Source organism: Hyperolius riggenbachi, chromosome 3, assembly GCF_040937935.1.
Source record: "Hyperolius riggenbachi isolate aHypRig1 chromosome 3, aHypRig1.pri, whole genome shotgun sequence".
Lineage (NCBI taxonomy): Eukaryota > Metazoa > Chordata > Amphibia > Anura > Hyperoliidae > Hyperolius > Hyperolius riggenbachi.
Window position 1 is genome coordinate 441516575 of NC_090648.1, and position 17589 is coordinate 441534163.

The 17589-nt window shown below is 41.7% G+C and overlaps 1 protein-coding gene across 1 annotated transcript in view; it reads left to right on the forward strand.

Moving 5' to 3' along the window:
* Window positions 1-17589, forward strand: part of LOC137562391 (protein diaphanous homolog 1-like) — a 127240-nt gene that overhangs the window by 102165 nt on the left and 7486 nt on the right. Inside the window, exons 3-6 of the mRNA XM_068273729.1 lie at window positions 8798-8879; window positions 8972-9064; window positions 14081-14175; window positions 16928-17029. Coding sequence (XP_068129830.1) covers window positions 8798-8879; window positions 8972-9064; window positions 14081-14175; window positions 16928-17029 — 372 coding nt within the window. The remainder of the gene's footprint in view (window positions 1-8797; window positions 8880-8971; window positions 9065-14080; window positions 14176-16927; window positions 17030-17589) is intronic.

A 17589-nucleotide genomic window follows, 5' to 3' on the forward strand; every position in this document is an offset into this window, starting at 1 on the left:
TATTCCCCCAGGTCACAGGTCACCTGTGTGTGGCCAGCACCAAGATATCCTATGTGCATTTTTACCTCTGCCTAAGTACATCAGCAATAGTCACACTTACCAAAGTCGTTGCTATTGCTTTTTTCTAATTTATTCTAGCCTATGCTATCCATTCTGTCCATTCCCTATTATGAAATGATTACTAAAAGTGTGATTTCAGACAACAGTGCGCAGTAATCAAGCATCAAGAATGCTTATCATTGTCCTTTTCTCGTATTCGGAGAATCTTTCTTTTCTTTTTCTTTTTTTCCCTTGCAGTAAATCTTAATTCAGCTAACCTGCTTCAGAGTGAGGGAGAAATAAAAAGCTAGTGATAGAGATTAATACACAGATAATATATATTCCATTCATACATTTAGTCCCCGACTTACAAACGACCTGCAGATATGATTGGGAATTGGGAAATTTGATTCTGTGGGAACAAGTCAAAAATGTTTGTTTGTTTTTTAAAAAGACTTTTCAGTTTTTGAGAAAAAACATTTTGCTGCAATACAGTGAGGGCACCTGCCGTCAAAGGTGACACAGTGGGGGACACCTAAGGCATGGGGAACAGAAGTGACATAGCGGGGACACTGGAGGTACAAGGGACAGCGATAGCACAGTGTGTTTCAACTGGACGGATTCAAGTTGCGAACAAACCTAACTTTTTTGAGAGCGAGAGATAAAGACAGACATAGGTTGTGATCATTGTTTATTTTGTCTGTATTAGTTTGGGTTGTTTCACTCTGACATATTGCTGATTACATTGCAATCGCTATTACACTCACACCAGGCTTTCTTACAGTGCTTTTCATAGCAAGTTTGCTTTTTTATATGCACCTATAACACAATTACTGTAAAAATGCTACTTATGCAGCACTTTGGCAATTTTAAGAAAAACAAATTGCTCTAGTATGAAAACTAATGGTATCACATTGCCAAAGCGCTTTTTTATAACACGAGCTTTCATAGAAGCGTTTAAAAGCACTTGCAGTGTGAAACAGCCCTCACTGTCACATTTATGTTGTTCGCTTGCTTTGTATCACGCACCCTTATATTTCTGTTTATTTTGTTTGACAATTAAGAAGGTGATGGTGATACACAGTATTAAATCTCAGTTTTTATAATTAAATTCATGAATCTAGGAACACCTTTATGTAGAATTAATTAAAAGCACAACCTGAGCCTTCTTAAAGTAATTTTTTTCATGATAAAACCTATTTTTCCCCTGTTTTTCTTGCTTGTACATCCATTTTCCAGTTTGTGCTGCAGTTCCCATTTTCAGCCACCAGATGTGTGCAGTTGAGCTACTTTTGGATCGGATTACTGCAGTGAGGTCAGAAAAATCCGATTGGCTTACGCCTGGTAACCAAGGGAACCGCCCGGCCTGCTTTCCACCGCGCTGCAGGTCCCCCCTCCTCTCTCTTCCCCACCCTTTTCCTCCCTCCTTCATGCTGACAAAAGAGGAAAGAGGGGAAGGAGCCATGTTTATTGTTAAAACAATCCTGTGCTGAGCTGCAGGGTTTTTTTTTTCAGCTGGCTGAGATTTCACAGCCTTCCCATCTGTCATCCTTCCTGTAAACTATTATGTTCCGTGCTAAACATTGCGCGCCTTCCTTTACTGCACCCCCTCTCTTGGACGAATGAATCATCTGATATCATATTAAACATATAATTTGCAGCAACATCAACATGTTGTGCAATGTTCTTATAGAACTTATTGTGCAATGCAATTCTTTCAGTGCTTTTTCACACGGTGTATAACTAGTTATTATATGTCTGTATGTAGATGTAAAAATGAAACCGGGTTTTACATTACTGAGCATTTATTCATCTCACTGGGAGTTCCTGTATGTGAGTGGAAATAGGTTGCTAAGTTTGCTAAGAGTTTATAAACTCTTTTTTTTGCAACTTTGAAAAACTTTGTTATTTTGTTGTCAACTCAGTTTTCTCCAAAGGGACAGGACATTGGGAATAGTAGAGGCTGTAGAACATGTATTGCTAAGGGGTTTGGTTTTTTTATGGGTGCAATTTTGTTGTTCTGTTAATAATGTAAAAAACAGTTTCTCTAAACTGGAAGCTTGGTTTTGAAAACATAGCTTTAAGGGCTGTTAAACACCACAAACTCTTTTTAGTGATAGAGTTTTTGGGGGTTTTTTTTATCGCAAAAAGCGCTGCATGTAGCATTTTTTGCTGCAATTGTGATTCTGTTGAAAATATAGAAAAGAAAAAGTGCTGTGAATGTTGCTTGGCAAGTTTTTGGTGCACAGGTTAAACTTTTTTTTTTTTTCACTTTAAATTTCCTTTAATTTGGTGCAGTGGTCAAACTAGTTAAAATTCTGACCAATGGTGGAAGGCTGATATTCCATGTTTCTAGTACTTTGGAACTGCTGTCAGCAGTGGTATAGCGATTTTTGGCAAGCGATTTTCACAGGGCTTTTGCTTTTCTATACTTTCAACAGAATCGCAATTGCAGCAAAAATGCTACATGCAGCGCTTTTTGCAATTTAAAAAAACAAAACCTTTATTGATTGGAAAATCACTGAAAAGCGCTCTTGGTATGAACCGGTCCTTAGAGCTATGTTTTCAAAACCAGGCTTCCAGTTTAGAGAAACCAGTTTAATATAATAGATTCCATTAATGAAAGAACAACAAAATCGCACCTGGAAAAAAAACTCTTAGCAATACATGTTCTAACAGCCTCTATTATTCTCAGTGTCCTGCCCCTTTGGAGAAAAGTGATTTGACAACAAAAAGTTTTTTAAAGTCGCAAAAAAAAGTTTATAAACTATTCCCACTCACATTTAGGAGAGGTGTGTGGCATCGCAGTGCACTGCCTGCAGTGCGTTGTGGCAAAAACCAGTGACAGCGAAGCATACTCTTCCTTGAGTGCATGCCTTACTTATGATCGTACAATGTGCGGTACAACTTCCCCATTGCGTTCCTGCTTTTACAGGGGATGCAAGGCCCACTGTGAATGTAGCCTCGCTGATTTATAGTTCTGCTCTAAAATAAATTGCACTTAGCGTTGTTAATGTCGTTTTACTCTTCTAATCACCAGCGCATTTTTAATTTGGCAGCAGAAGAAATGAGTCACCCCCAGTAGCAGCTGTACCAAAATTTTACAGAGACAATAATTATTTTCTTTGTTACAGATTAAATAAGAGTAACATTAACAGCAATAAAGCCTAGTAGCTTGGAGTGGAATAAAGCCGCTTTTCTTGCTGAAGCATGGGATTCCCCTTCAGGGATGGCTAACTTAATTGTCACACTCCCCATCCACAGTAAAAGCCACATTGTTCATTATCCTAGCTGCCAGAGAATGGCTGTCTTTAAGGCAGGGCGGGAGTCTGCAAGCCACTGCTGACTCATGTCATGGCTTAATTAGCCGGATTTCTGGAAATGAGCTGTAAATAGAAAATGTATACAGAGAGCCCTTTTGACACAAGGGGGAAAAAAAGAAAAAATGGTCTGCATGCAGTTCCTTCATTTGGACAGCAGGGGTTGCACTTGAGCCGTGGTAGAGCGATTTCAGAAATTCCCTGTGCCAGGCCATTTTAACTGTACTCTCCATTTTGTGTGAGTGACGCAGGCTCTGAGAGGGATTTTACAGAAGCTGCCCAGTGACTGGAGAGTGCGTCAGCATATTGTGTAATCTGTGCAGAGGAAGGGCCCTGACTAATCCTGCACTAGAAGCTCCCGGCTAAAGGATTGTGGGAATACCAGCTTCTGAATTAATGTATGTCTATATTGTGCCCGTCTAGGAAGCAGCAAATAAAGCTACATTAGAGGAAACTATTTCAACTACAACTCGACATATGTCTTTCATTCAACCCATATAACTATGCGACTCAAGAGGGTGTCTGTCCTACTGCCAGCATTTTGTTGGCATAGGTTAGCTGGTCGCGCTTGCTAGTGGAAAAGGGCCCATCAAGCGCTTTGAACAGCGATTTTGTGAGCGTTTTATTGGCAAACTTGCTTTAAAAGACATTCAGTTCCAGGTCAAATAGTGCACTACGTTTGCTGCACAATCAAAATCACAAAACAAGAATGCATACAAAATTAATAATGCAAATCACACAAAAATGCCGGTAATCGCTTCACAAAAGCGCTTAGTGATTGGTAGTGTGAACTAGGCCTAACTGGTGGCAAGCTGCTGATATTTCATTATTTTTTTTAATACACAAATAGACATAGGACTATGGTAGGGACTTGATTGTGAGCTCCTCTGAGGGGCAGTCAGTGACAGGACAATATACTTTGTACAGCGCTGCGTAATATGTCGACTCTATAATAAAATAAATCTTTCTGTGTGTGGGTGGACTCCACAGATCTGCCCTATTGCTGCCTTGGCATATCCTATTCTAGAATGGGGGTTAAACATCTCCGTTTACCCCACAGTGAGATATTTGCTTTTAATCCTTGCAATATAATAAAACTGCTCTGAAGGGATTGCTCATTTCTCAACAAAAGCGCAGTTTGCCTTTCATGTGGTGGGCTTGGTGTCGGGCCTAGCAGCACTGGAGAGGCACATGTTGCACAGAAGCACCAGGCAGCTGTCCCCATTGTGTCATTCAGTAGTATGAGCAGGATGGCAGCCAGCTGTTGCTTCCACACACTTTTGTGACTGTTGTTATTGTTCCTATAATGTGTCCCTGAGCTCTGTGTAGAATGTGCTTTGAGCTCTTTTATACTGTGGCTTTACAAGATCTTCCTCAGAAAGTTTAAAGATCATGTTACTTCAACTGAAAAGAAAACTACTTGTAACTCGTGGTTGTGAATCATCACTAGAATTCACATGCAAAATAATTTTTCATTTATGATGCTTTAGTGGGGGGAAAATGAAGAATACTGCAGTGCAGTTTACTACTGTCAAGAGGATGGGGTTTGATTGTTGGGTTGTTATTGCCGTTTGTCTCTTTTGGAGATATTTTCTTTACTTCCTGAGAAGAATCTCTCCATATGAGACATACGGAGAGAAGAAAACCACTTAGAAGAATGTACCCACCCTTCCTCAGAGTATCAAATACTTGAAGAGGCACTGTAGTGACATATAGTAGAATGCAGTCAATTAGTGTGCATCCTACCCTAGTGGCGTAGTGGTTAATGCTCTCGCCTTGCAGCACTGGGTCCCCAGTTTGAAATCAAGGCACTATCTGCAGAGTTTGTATGTTCTCCCCTTTTCTGCTTGGGTTTCCTCTGGGCACTTTGGATTCCTCCCACATACCAAAAACATGCAGAAAAGTTAATTTGCATTAACCTCAAATTGGCCCTAGACTACGATACATATACCACATGATACATACATAGACATAGGACTATAGAAGGGATTAGACTGAGAGCCCCTCTGAGGGACAGTTAAGTGACAGGACAATATACTCTATACAGCACTGCAGAAGATGTCAGCGCTATATAAATGCTAAATAATGTCTTATATGTAGACATTTTACTATCTTTTACATTTGTGGTCCTTAAAGAACAAGTGACCCCCATGCTAACCTAGAAATAAAAAAACACATATATAAGTAGATAAATACTAGTTCTACTTGCATAACATATGTATTGCACTTTCCACTTTGATTCCCGTGAATTTTATAAAGGAAAAGCAGAGAATCCTATTCTAGGCAATTTCCATCTTGGTTAACTTTGACCTCCTGACATAATTTCCTCCCTCGCTCTTTTTTTCTCCTCTTGCTAATTGTGTATTCGTTACCTGCCCTCCTCCCAGAGTCTTCAGACACTCCCACTGAGGTCTATACTAGGAAGTGTCATCAGAAGGAGGGGGGAATAAAGGGAAGAGGAGGAGTATATTATAGACAAAAAGAGCCCCCCCCCCGCATGCAACTGTTTGGCACTTAATGCACTCAGACCAGCTGCTGTCGAAATTTGATTGTTATGGTGACAATCCCGCTTTAAAAGCTCAGAAATGTATTGCGGGAGTTACTCTTTAATGTTGTGTCTTCATAAGCAACTTTTGAAAGACAAAGACTTGGTGTGGCCTTATGCAATAACGGAGACAATGTTCTTTGCGCATAGCAACCAACAGACTTTAAACTCTCTTTAGGAACATGTTCTTTAGCAAACTACATATCCGGCTTAAATTTTTACAGCTTGCTCTATAGATAATATAATAATAATGGGAATGGTAGTACTGTGGATTTAGCGGCCCTTTGAGCCTGGGATACAATAGAAGTGTTGGGTGTTTCCTTTACAGTGTTGGTTCCTATACATCACACTTCAGTGTATAGCAGTTCATGAATAGGAAGCTTCTCAAGTTAAGTGCTCAAGACGTTCGCACTCTAAAGACCAATCCAGTGTTGTTTTTTCCGTGGTCACTGGCTGGTGTCATGTTCGAGGGTTCGCTTACTACCCATTGTAGATATTTACTTGCAGCAGCGTTTACCTTTTTTAGTCACTGTCTGGAAATGACCTTTCCTGCTTCCTGTTCCTGTTTCTGAATGACAAGTGTTGATTGTTCTTCCAGGAGTTCCCTGGGGTTTATTCAATGCAGATGGTTTCCTGGCAGGATGAGGAACATGTGCCTCTGTCCATTTCATGTGTGAGCTCCATGCTGACGAGAGGTCATTCTCTGATCTACAGACAGACAGACACTAGTGACTATTGCTGCTCTTCTCTCAAGGGTCTGCAAAAAACTATTGCTATGCATTTATAGAGCAGAATTTTACAGAGTAGATAGTCCTGTCACTGGCTTTTCAGAGTTGCTCCTAATATCCCTACTGTATCATTAGTATGTATTTATACAGCACTGCCACCTTCTGCAACATAGTCGTATGTATCACTGACTGTCCTCAGAAGAGCTCACAATCTAATCCCTACCATAGTCATAGTCTAATGTCCCACCATATTATTATTATGTATTTATATAGCACTGACATCTTCTGCAGCACTTTTCAGAGTACATAGTCATGTCACTGTCTGTCCTCAGAGGAGCTCACAGTCTAATCCTACCATAGTCATAGTCTAATACTCTACAATATTATTATTATTATTATGTATTTATATAGCACTGACATTTTCTGCAGCACTTCACAGAGTATAGTGATGCCCTTGTTGGGCCATTCAGTCTCCTATCTGCCGGCCACCAAACACTGCACAGTTGCAATTTAATGCAGCTGAATGGCAGTGTTTTGTAACCCCACACATGTGAGCATGTAACACACTGCAGTCACATGTAATGTACCTTAAAGGACAACTGTAGTGAGAAGAATATGGAGGCTACTATATGTATTTCCGTTCTATTCCGTTTCCATGACGCAAGATTGTGAAACCAGTTGGGAAGGAGACAGGCGGCACCTTAATTGTCTTTTTAGCTGTAGACCAGCACATACACGCAAATTCATATCAGGGCTCCCAAAGTCTTGGGCCCTGTATGCAAGTCGTTTTTTTATATCCTTTTAAGGCAATCTGCATTGTTTAAAAGGAAATATGTCAGCTTCCATATCCCTCTCAGTTCAGGTGTCCTATAAATCTATTTGTACACTAATGGAGGGTGAAGTGGTTATGAGGGGCCCACACAGTATATCCTTTATTCCCTGTGTATAAGGAGCTGGACAGTGAACCTGCACTTAGCATTTGCGCATGAGACTGCATTGTGCATTTTTGCTAATTGTCTATGTTTAGCCTGTGAGTCATCCACAGTCGCCCTGAATGTATTGTGTTTTTGTACTTTGGTTCTGTAGTCAGGGAGTTTTCCAGACCTGCTGTATTTTGTACGTGATTCAGGCATTTCTGCCATGTGTAACAAAGCATGATCGAGGATGTGTCCATTTTTGTTAGGATCCCTCAACAAACGTAGAAGAAAAAGATTTAATGCTGATGATGGGTCATTTTTTGTAATATAAAAAAATAGGAGAGGCATGTTTTGTTTATTTGACAAAAAAAAAAAAAAAAAAATCAGTAACTCAAGCATATTGCATCGTCTCATTTTGAAACAGACCTGAAGTGAACATAAACCGATGGGCTAAAGACAAGCATGTATAGTCCTAATCCTAAATAGGACTTTCCTGGAATTCCACAGTCTTATTTTTATGTTAAGAGTCTAAAAATATAATCATGCATGTGCTAGATGAAACTGGCCACGGAGACTGATGACCATCCTCTGCCGAGATTATACCGATAGTGTGTGTACATTGGCCTCCTCCAATGCGTTTGTACAGTCTTGGCCCGGCCATGTCACACAAGAGATGGGATCCCGAACCCGCTGGGAACCAGGCTACACTTTACTACACTAACACTATACATTTTATATACATTTCCCATAATCCATTTCGTTCTGTCGCAATACCTCCTCCATACTGAATTAGGAAAAAAGGGTGCAGGAGCAAAGCAGGTGGTTTTTGCGTACGGCTTTTATAATGGGCTTGTGCCAAATATTTTATCAATATCCTACTAGCGGCAATCCTCCATGCTTGTTTTTCCAGGCTCCTTTTTTACATGTATGCCCTTAGAACTACAGAGTGCTTCTTGAGCAGAGAGCTTGACTTACTTAGAGGTTCTTATTCTGCAGAAAATCTGGCTGGTTACCAGAGTTTTATTGGCATGCTCTGGTGTTTTCAGGTTGTGTCTGTGCCTGTAACGGTTATGTGGCCTCTATGAATTGCCATGTTACATTTGTTGGAGAGGAGTGTACCTTTAATGCTTAGCCAGCAGTACATGTAGAGACAAACTCTCAGTGATCCCAGGAAGTACAGAAATCACATTTTGCGGAACTCGTTTGGCCCATACATGTGTGCACCTGTGTGGTTAATCACCTCTACAGCAGACTTACTGCAGTGTGTTCACACAGAGTTCATTGTGTGCTGGGTTTTTACTGTGTATTTCAGCTGATGTTTACTTTGAAAGTAGGTGGAACAGATTTCAAATAGTGAATTGTACTCGCCATCCATGTAATCTATTATTCTTTTAACCATAATTGTTTCCTTTTCATCTGCAGCCAAGAAAGAACAAGAAGATGATAAGAAACCTGCGCAGAAGAAGAAGATTAAAGAGCTGAAGGTGATGGATCAAAAGACAGCCCAGAATTTATGTAAGTCTTTTCTACCCACTAAATTTCCAAGTCAGCATCCCCATGAATGGGTTTTGCGTCACACATTTGACATGTAAGCCATTTGTTGCTGTGCTGGTAAAGGGAGGGACATCGGCATTTCAAATCTTAAATCGGCACAATAGCCTGCATGCCTCTTCAAGTTTCGGGAACATGAAGGACCCTTTCTCAAGGACCAGGAAACCCCCTGATTCTCAAAGGAATCGCAAGCACCACTACCCCTGCACCTAGCCACTTCCCACAACTGTGCCACCCATAGGCCAGCACCCATACTAAGCTGAGTCTACCACTGCACCACCCACAATAATTTGCCGCCCACAGGTGCAGCCGTTCATACTTAAAGGACTTACAAGGCCACAAAGTAAATGTAGATTTACTTACCTGGGGCCCTCTTCCAGCCCCTAGAAGTAATTTGGGTCCTTCACTGCAGCTCCGATCTTCTCTGGGCATTCGGGGTCCCTGCACGGTGCAGAGGATGACCTCGAGGTCGTCCATACTGCACCTGCATAAAGCGCCGCTGTCAATCGAGCCCACGTTGTCCGAGGCTTACTACGCAGGCACAGAACTACTGCCCCAGGTAAGTAAATCGGATTTCCTATAACTTTGCCTGATGAATTCTTTAAGGATGAATGAATGCAGCGGTGTGCCTGCGCAGTACGCCATGGACAACACGGACTTGATTGACAGCGGCGCTTCACGCAGGCGCTTCCTTTAAGGATGAATGAATGCAGCTGGGTGCACACATCACAACCGCTACACTTAGCCTTTGCCCACATTAAGCCGTCACACTAAGCTGCCACCCACAAGCGCTGCCCACACTAAGCCATTGCACTAAGCTGCCACCCATAAGCGCTGCCCTCCCTAAGCTGCCTCCCACACTAAGCTGCTTCCCATAGGTCCTTCCAAGTCCGTGTATATTTACAACCATATAGTATATATGAGTACCGTAAGTGCTGGAGCTCCCAGCTGGGGCCTATGACCCAAATGTTTTATCACCGAGAAAGGGCTCCTACGTATCCCCAAAACGTCGGATTAAAAAAAAAAAAAAGTCTACTTGAGGAGTGCAAACTTTTTTGTGCTGATTTATCACCTACATGCTAATAATTAAAATTGTATGCAGCTGATGTGCTGGATGGGTCCATTTTGAAGACTTTTATAATTTTCCGTAAAACTAGCATAAGGTGTGCATGAACTGGTATTAGCCTCTCATGGACCATCCCTAGTCTGGTCATCCTTCCTGGGATTATACATCTTTATGTAGAGGTCAAACGGTAAGCATATTTAAAGACTACCTCTAGTCAAAAAAAAGTTGAATGTATATATATGTGGGTATATATATATATATATATATATATATATATATATATATATATATATATATATATATATATATATATATATATATATATATATATATATATATATATATATATATATATATATATATATTCTATGCGCTGTGTAGTTACATGAACTTTCATCTGGTACATGGTAGTGTCTAGACCAGACACATTTAGATCTGTAGTAGCACCTCCATTTTTCTCCTCATGCTGATGCCTTCCAAATACACCCTCAGCATTGTGTCCTCCCCTCCAGCCTTGTGTCCTCCCCGCTATGCAAATATGCCTGTTAAATCCTGCACATGCTCTGTACAGATTATGGGCTGGACTGATGACATAAGAGCCAGGTTTGCATTGGTACAGCACTTGGTGAAGAAGTGAAAAACGGCGGAGCAGAGTGATTATAAAGATAAGAAATCAGAGACCACATGCTATAATTCTTATCCCATATGTCTGCCCGCCTCCCTGGATCAGATCAGATGTACTCTTTTCACAGTGGGTGTGGGTTTGGTGTGGGTTTGGAGCTGGACATGGGGGGGGTGGAACCATGACATCAATCCCCCAGCATCCTTTGTGCCCTTGGCTAGGAAAGAAAAAAAAATTGCCAGGGCCTGATTTCAGACAGGGTCGGGGATTTCAATTCCATATGTGGAATACAGACCCTGGGGGTGAGAAAATCATACTCTATATGTGTGATAAAATATATCTTGGCAACTTGTTTAAGGCCTCATTCACATCATACTCGCTTCCATGCGCATTTGGAAGCGCGTATCATGTGCTGAAACGCAGGAACAGCAGAAGGGCCCTTCTACCGTTCACATCTACTGCGCTGCACAGCAGTACGATGCGCTAGGAAGCGCTTGCGTACTGCTGCATGCATTTTGTCCGGAAACGTAGAGCTAATCCCATCTCTGTCAATGGATGAGATCAGCAGGGCAGAGGCGTAGATGGCGTGCATCGTATGCGCTGCGTTCGGATCGCATGGCCATCTGCGCTAGCTAGATGTGAACGAGGCCATAAGACAAACTGTTATTTTTAATTTAGGTACTCTTTAAAAGCAATCAAATCAAAAGCAATAAAAAACAAAAGGCAATAGGATTTATCTTTACAAACACTATTCAAATTCCACCGTTTTAACTTGCATATCTTCTGGGAGGGAGATTGTGCACAGTGTGAAAATGATTTTACACTCCATTTATATATCTTTTAGTTCATGCGCGTTGAACTGTTGTGTGACAGGCATGACCAGTGTTCACAATGTCTCTTTCATCCAAAGAAGAATGTGCCTTTTAAAATTGTGATGGATGGAATCCAAATATAGTCTTCAAAAGTGATAGAATGCCATGCGGCAGGTGGGGTATGGTTTCAGTAGAAAGGCTTCCAGCTGTTTCTCAGCCGTACAAAGAAAGTGTGGTTAACCTCCGCGTGGGCTGCTGAACACCCATTGCTTGCCGTACAACCCGAAATAGGCGCTGTTGCAGGCAAGTGAGTCATTGCCTGGATACAAAATAAGACAAACAAAACTAAATGGGCCTTTTTCTCTTCCCGTAGGCCTGTATCTCATTGGATCTTGATTGTAATCCGGTTATTCGTTATATTTGCCACATATAAACGCAGCAGAATTCAAACTGAAGCCCAGACCTCATTGTGGTTGTGTGCTGGGCAACAGATAAGGGATCCTACAAGCTGGAATACAAAAGAAAAATAATAAAGTGAACTTTCTACCATTTATGAATGCGCTGATTTGTTTTCACTTTACACATGAGGTGAAATTAATCTGACAGTATCCTGTAAAATGGTGGGATTGACTTTCTAGTGGCAGTATTAAAAGCATTGGAACAAAACTCTGTTCACTCTATTTTATATTTATGTTCTGTATACCATATAACACTGCTGATAAGCAGACTTTTTTGACTCCTAAATTTTGGGTATTACGTGGGGAGGTTGGTTTATCCACGGATAATATACAAACAGCAGGGCCCTCCTATGCAGGGCTGGCCTTAGGCTGTGCTGATGAATGTATATCTACCTGTCCTCGCTCCAGTTTGTATCAACTCTTCTACTGGCTAGTTCAGAGGTTGCCGGGTAGATCTCCAGGCTCACTGCAGTCCCATGGCAGTGCTCCAGGGTCACTCTGGTCACATGACAGTGAGCTTAGACCTCTAGTGGCCAGTTAAGAAGCTACTGGCGAGATGTGGGGAGCAGAGTTTAAAAGAGAAGAGGATACGCTTACACTGGCAAGCTCCAACGTGCGCTCTGCATGGATGGCTAGGGTGCCATATTGGGACCATCTAAGCAGCAGGTCGCAACTTTAGGCTAATTTAATAGGCTAAAAGTGGGGTGGGTAGTTGGGCTTATGTGCAGGGCTGCTTATGCATGATGATGCTTATGCATGGTGATGTACGGTACCCAGATGATCTACCTGGCCAGAGTCGAGCTTAGTTCAAGGGGGCTGACACAGTGCCCCTAACATCACCTATGTTTTTCTGTGTTGAATTATGTCCTACATTGGTGCTGAACTGGAGAGCGCCTATGTCAGACATAGTCCAAAGCCTAGTACGCACAATGCAATTTTCCCTCAAATCGACAGGTTGATCTTCTAATTTTTGACCGGTCCAAATAGATCCCAATTGATAATGCAATCGATTTTGGGTAGTTATAAATGGGGAATTGAGTCAACACAGGATTAGAATGGGTCTTTAACTACCTAACGTCTGCCTAACGCCATTGGTCGTGAAAAAGGTGGTAGCCCCAGGACCGCCTAACGCCAATTGGCATCAAGTCCTGGGACAGGGTTTTGCAGGAGATCGCGCGCGCACCATCTCTGCATTAATCCGTCATCAGTCTCCCAGTGGAGATCGTCGCTAGGAGACTGTTAGAAGGCGAATAACACTGTGCAGCGCTGCGATCTAAGGCAGCGCTGTATTGGGGGAGACAGGAACGATCCGCTGTCATAGGCTGATGCCTAAGACAGCCGATCAGTGTCATAGGCTGGCGGCGGGAGGGAGGGTTGTAAAAATAATAATAAAATAGTATGTATAAAATAAATATATATATATAATATTAAACAAACATCCTGGGAGCGATCATAGCCCACCAACAGAAAGCTCTGTTGGTGGGCAGGAAAGGGGGGGGGGGAATCACTTGTGTGCCGAGTTGTATGGCCCTACAGTGAGCCCTTAAAGCTGAAGTGGCCTATTTAGTAAAAAATACCCTAGTCACAGGGGGGGGGGGACGGGGTATAAGCCTACTGTCCTTAAGGGGTTAATGGAAACATGAAGTGAGAGTTTTTTATATAAAGGCTGCCATATTTATTCCCTTTTAGACAATACCAGTTGCCTGGCATCCCGCTGATCTCTTGCAGTAGTGTCTGAATCACACCTGAAACAAGCATGCAGCTAATCCAGTCACACTTCAGTCAGAAACACCTGATCTGCATATGGTTGTTCATGGTCTATGACTTAATATATTAGAGGCAGAGGATCAGCAGGATATATGCCATCCTCTACATGCCTCTCACTTTAGGTATGGTTTGAGAAGTTGCCGGGCTGCCTTTGGAAGTCTGGAGTGGTTTGGACAAGTATAACCTTGTATGCATTGATACATGCACCAATATACATTTATAATTTATAGCAAATTCTTTCTTTTTTCCCTCCAGCAATCTTCTTGGGCTCATATCGTATGCCTTATCAGGAAATTAAAAATGCCATCCTAGAAGTAAATGAAGAGGTCCTGACAGAATCTATGCTTTCAGTGAGTATAACAGTAGCCATAGGCAGTATGTTTTGGTTGTCTGAAATGCCTATTTTGGAGTTTCTGGCCACCTTGTGTAATGCCCACCTGACAATTTACTCATCTCTTCTGGATCTGTCTCTTTCGGTCCAATTGAACCTTTCATCCGGCATTACAGACCGGTGTTGTCGGAAACAATTATTACAGTAAGGGAGAGATGGCTCTTTATCAACTACTTGACAGTACCCATCTGAAAGATAAAATATTGTGTTAATACGCATGGATCACCAGGGGTAGTCTCTGCAGGTGGTCAGATTTAACCAGTTCGGGACCGTAGTTAAAACTATGCAGCATTTGTGGCTGCCAAAGCTGGATGTGGCGTAGTTGTAACATCACCAATTCCGTTCCTGGAACTCAATAGGGCGTCCCCACTAGCACAGAACTCAAGAGTTCTGTTCCTTGGTCAGGAGCTGTTTTGATTGGCTCTTGACCCCCTGATCACTGTGAACCAATCACAGTGATTAGAAAGTGCAAAAAGAAAAAAACAGATCTGAACGGTCTGAAATTAGTTCATGAAAAGATTAGCCTCTTTATTGGATAAAGTAGTTACTGTATATACAGGAGTATAAGCTGACCCGAGTATAGGCCGACCTCCACCTTTTACCTAAAAAAAAAAAAAACGGAAAAATGATTGACTCAAGTATGGGGGTAGGAAATGCAGCAGCTGCTGGTGGTTTTGTCAGCTGTGTGCCCCCTTTCCCCACCAAAGCAGAGCGGTATCTATAGCAGATTCTCTGCGCCACCAGCCCTACCCCTGTCGCGTTCCCCCCCCCCCCCCCCATGCTGTATGCAGAGTAGTGCAGGCAGACTTTCATTGATGCCAGAGACTCGCATATAAACAGAGATACCCACTTTTGGACCACTTGTTTGGTCTCAAAGGCTCTGCTTATACTTGAGTACATAAGGGAGGTATTCTCTGTATTCACATAATGAGGCTGTTCTCGTTATGGAACCAAATCATGTGAACAGCTGCTGCCTTTGCACAATTGTTTTGCAAAGTGGAGGTTAGGCTACCTGTTTGGCGAATACTATGATGAGGCAAAGTACCATTTTAGACATTTCTAGAGTAGCACCAGACTTAAATTAAAAATGAACTATTTTTATTTATTTTTAAAAGTAGCATACAATACAGTATAACCGTGTTTTTTTTGGAGCTGCTTTTCACAAAAATGTCATGCATTATGCAGGTGGGATAACTAGCTAATGAAGAGTTGGCAGATGGGTTTCCATAATGTTCTTCTACTTAAACGTTTTGGTTGGCTTCACTGACAAATAAAGGAGCTCAGCGGATTTGACTTCCACATTTGTGTGTTTCAAAGCCGTGTTACAGGATATAAACCAGCATATATAATTGCTATCTACACTTGGTGCGCTACTGGCATAAGAGCACTGTTATAAGTTACAACCAAAACTTTTTTATAACAGCGCTTCCAAGGGCCCGTCAGTCCATTCAGCAAGTGGGAGAGTATTTCACCACCGGTGAAAGGAGCTGGAATACTCTCCAGTGTGTAAGTAAAGACACCTGCCTACGGAGCATATTATGGTGACGTATTCATGTTGGACTTTGTTGCATGGACTGACTGGCCTTTGGAAGCACTGTTGGAAGAAAGTTTTTGGTGGACTTTCACATTATTATATCCATTCCAGTCTGCAACTTTTGAAAACAGTCTTTACTGAAAGTAACCTCTGATTTACTTTTTGATCATATGTTCTGTGTATCTGTGTATTTTGCATGTCAATTTGTGGGGGACGAGTTAACAAGCATGTGGGGGGCATCACCCAGTCCCATGCACTCCTCCAGGACTTCTCAAGAGCTGCTCCAACACTATGGAACTTCCTACTTACTACCCCTCACAAGTGCTCTAAACCCACAGCTGAACTCTGGTCCCCTACCCTTTCGTGTTCCTACCTCTCCCTCTAGGTTGTAAGCCTTCAGGCAGGGTCCTCCTCCTTATGCCTCCTACCTGATCATGCACCTCCATTACTGTGCACCCATGCTATGGATCTGAGTGAACCTAACTTGCCTAATCTCCATGCTCCCATCCAGTGACTGACTAAGCATTACCTTGTACTCCTACTGTGCTGTGTGATCTGGTTTTTCTTGTATTCCTGTATTGTCATATTGCTGTATGTGACCCCTAAATATGGTCTGTAACCCTAACTAATGTTCAGCGCTGCATAATATGTTGGCACTTTATAAATACAATAGATAAAAATAAAATACAATAAATATTAACTAATAACTTCAGTCGCTTTAAAAAAGGTGAACATTTATTAAAGGCTCATACTCACTGGAAGTTAGATCAAGGAACCCTCAACCACACGACCCAACAAACAAGCATCCCACGATCCATCTTCCTACCCACAGGAACATGACGGCACACAATGGGCACGAACGAGGGTTTAGTTGATCGTGGCACTTTGTGCGGGAGTCATCGGGGGTATCAAAGATCTGATCCGCCGTGACAGTCGTAATCACCACGTGTCGCAAAATGTCATTCGCTTAATTGCCCACACATATGAAATTACAGGAAAAAATAATTGACACACTAAAAATCACCAGTCGTTGGAACAATCGCTTGAAAAAACGCGACACTGATACGTAGTTTTAGATTATGCCCAAGTGGCTGAGTTTCAGCATTTTGTGCTTTTGAATAATGTGATCCTTACATTATTTTATTTACTTACCATTTCTCATTTTATTTGTCTTAAGAATCTCGTGAAGCAGCTGCCAGAAGGAGATCAGATTCAGCAGTTAGCAGAGTATAAGGAGGAGTACAATGACTTAGCAGAACCAGAACAATTTGGAGTTATGGTAAGCAAGTCTTTTATTTGTTTAAAGCTATTGTTATTCGTGAAATAAGGAGTACTCTGGATCCATTACCAGTTTAAAAAACTTCGTGTAATCCAGGTCCAGCTTCCTCATCTTACCTTGCATCAGTTACCTAAAAATGTCTCGGCCATAATCTGTAGCTCTGCCATCACACCATTGATAAATCATCATCAAAAAAAGTTAATTCAGTGATTATAAACATATATTTACAATTGGATGGCAGTACAAACTGCCAGTCCATTGCTGTATTGACAAAGACAGTCCAAGGATTTGTAACCATTGAAACTTATCAACCAAAGATGAGCCAGTGGAAGTGAAGTCGCTATCGTGTTAAAATTACACATCCACACGTACATCGCAAGTGATTTGTCATCATAAAAAAAGACATGGGCCTGCATATGATATAAATTAATTGAAAGAATGTTTACTCAGATACATAAGGTTACAAAAGTGAATGAATTTACTATCCAACTGCTCACCATGGCACCTGCTCTTAAAGAGACTCAGAGCTGAATGTAATACAAACATTTATACAGTGATGT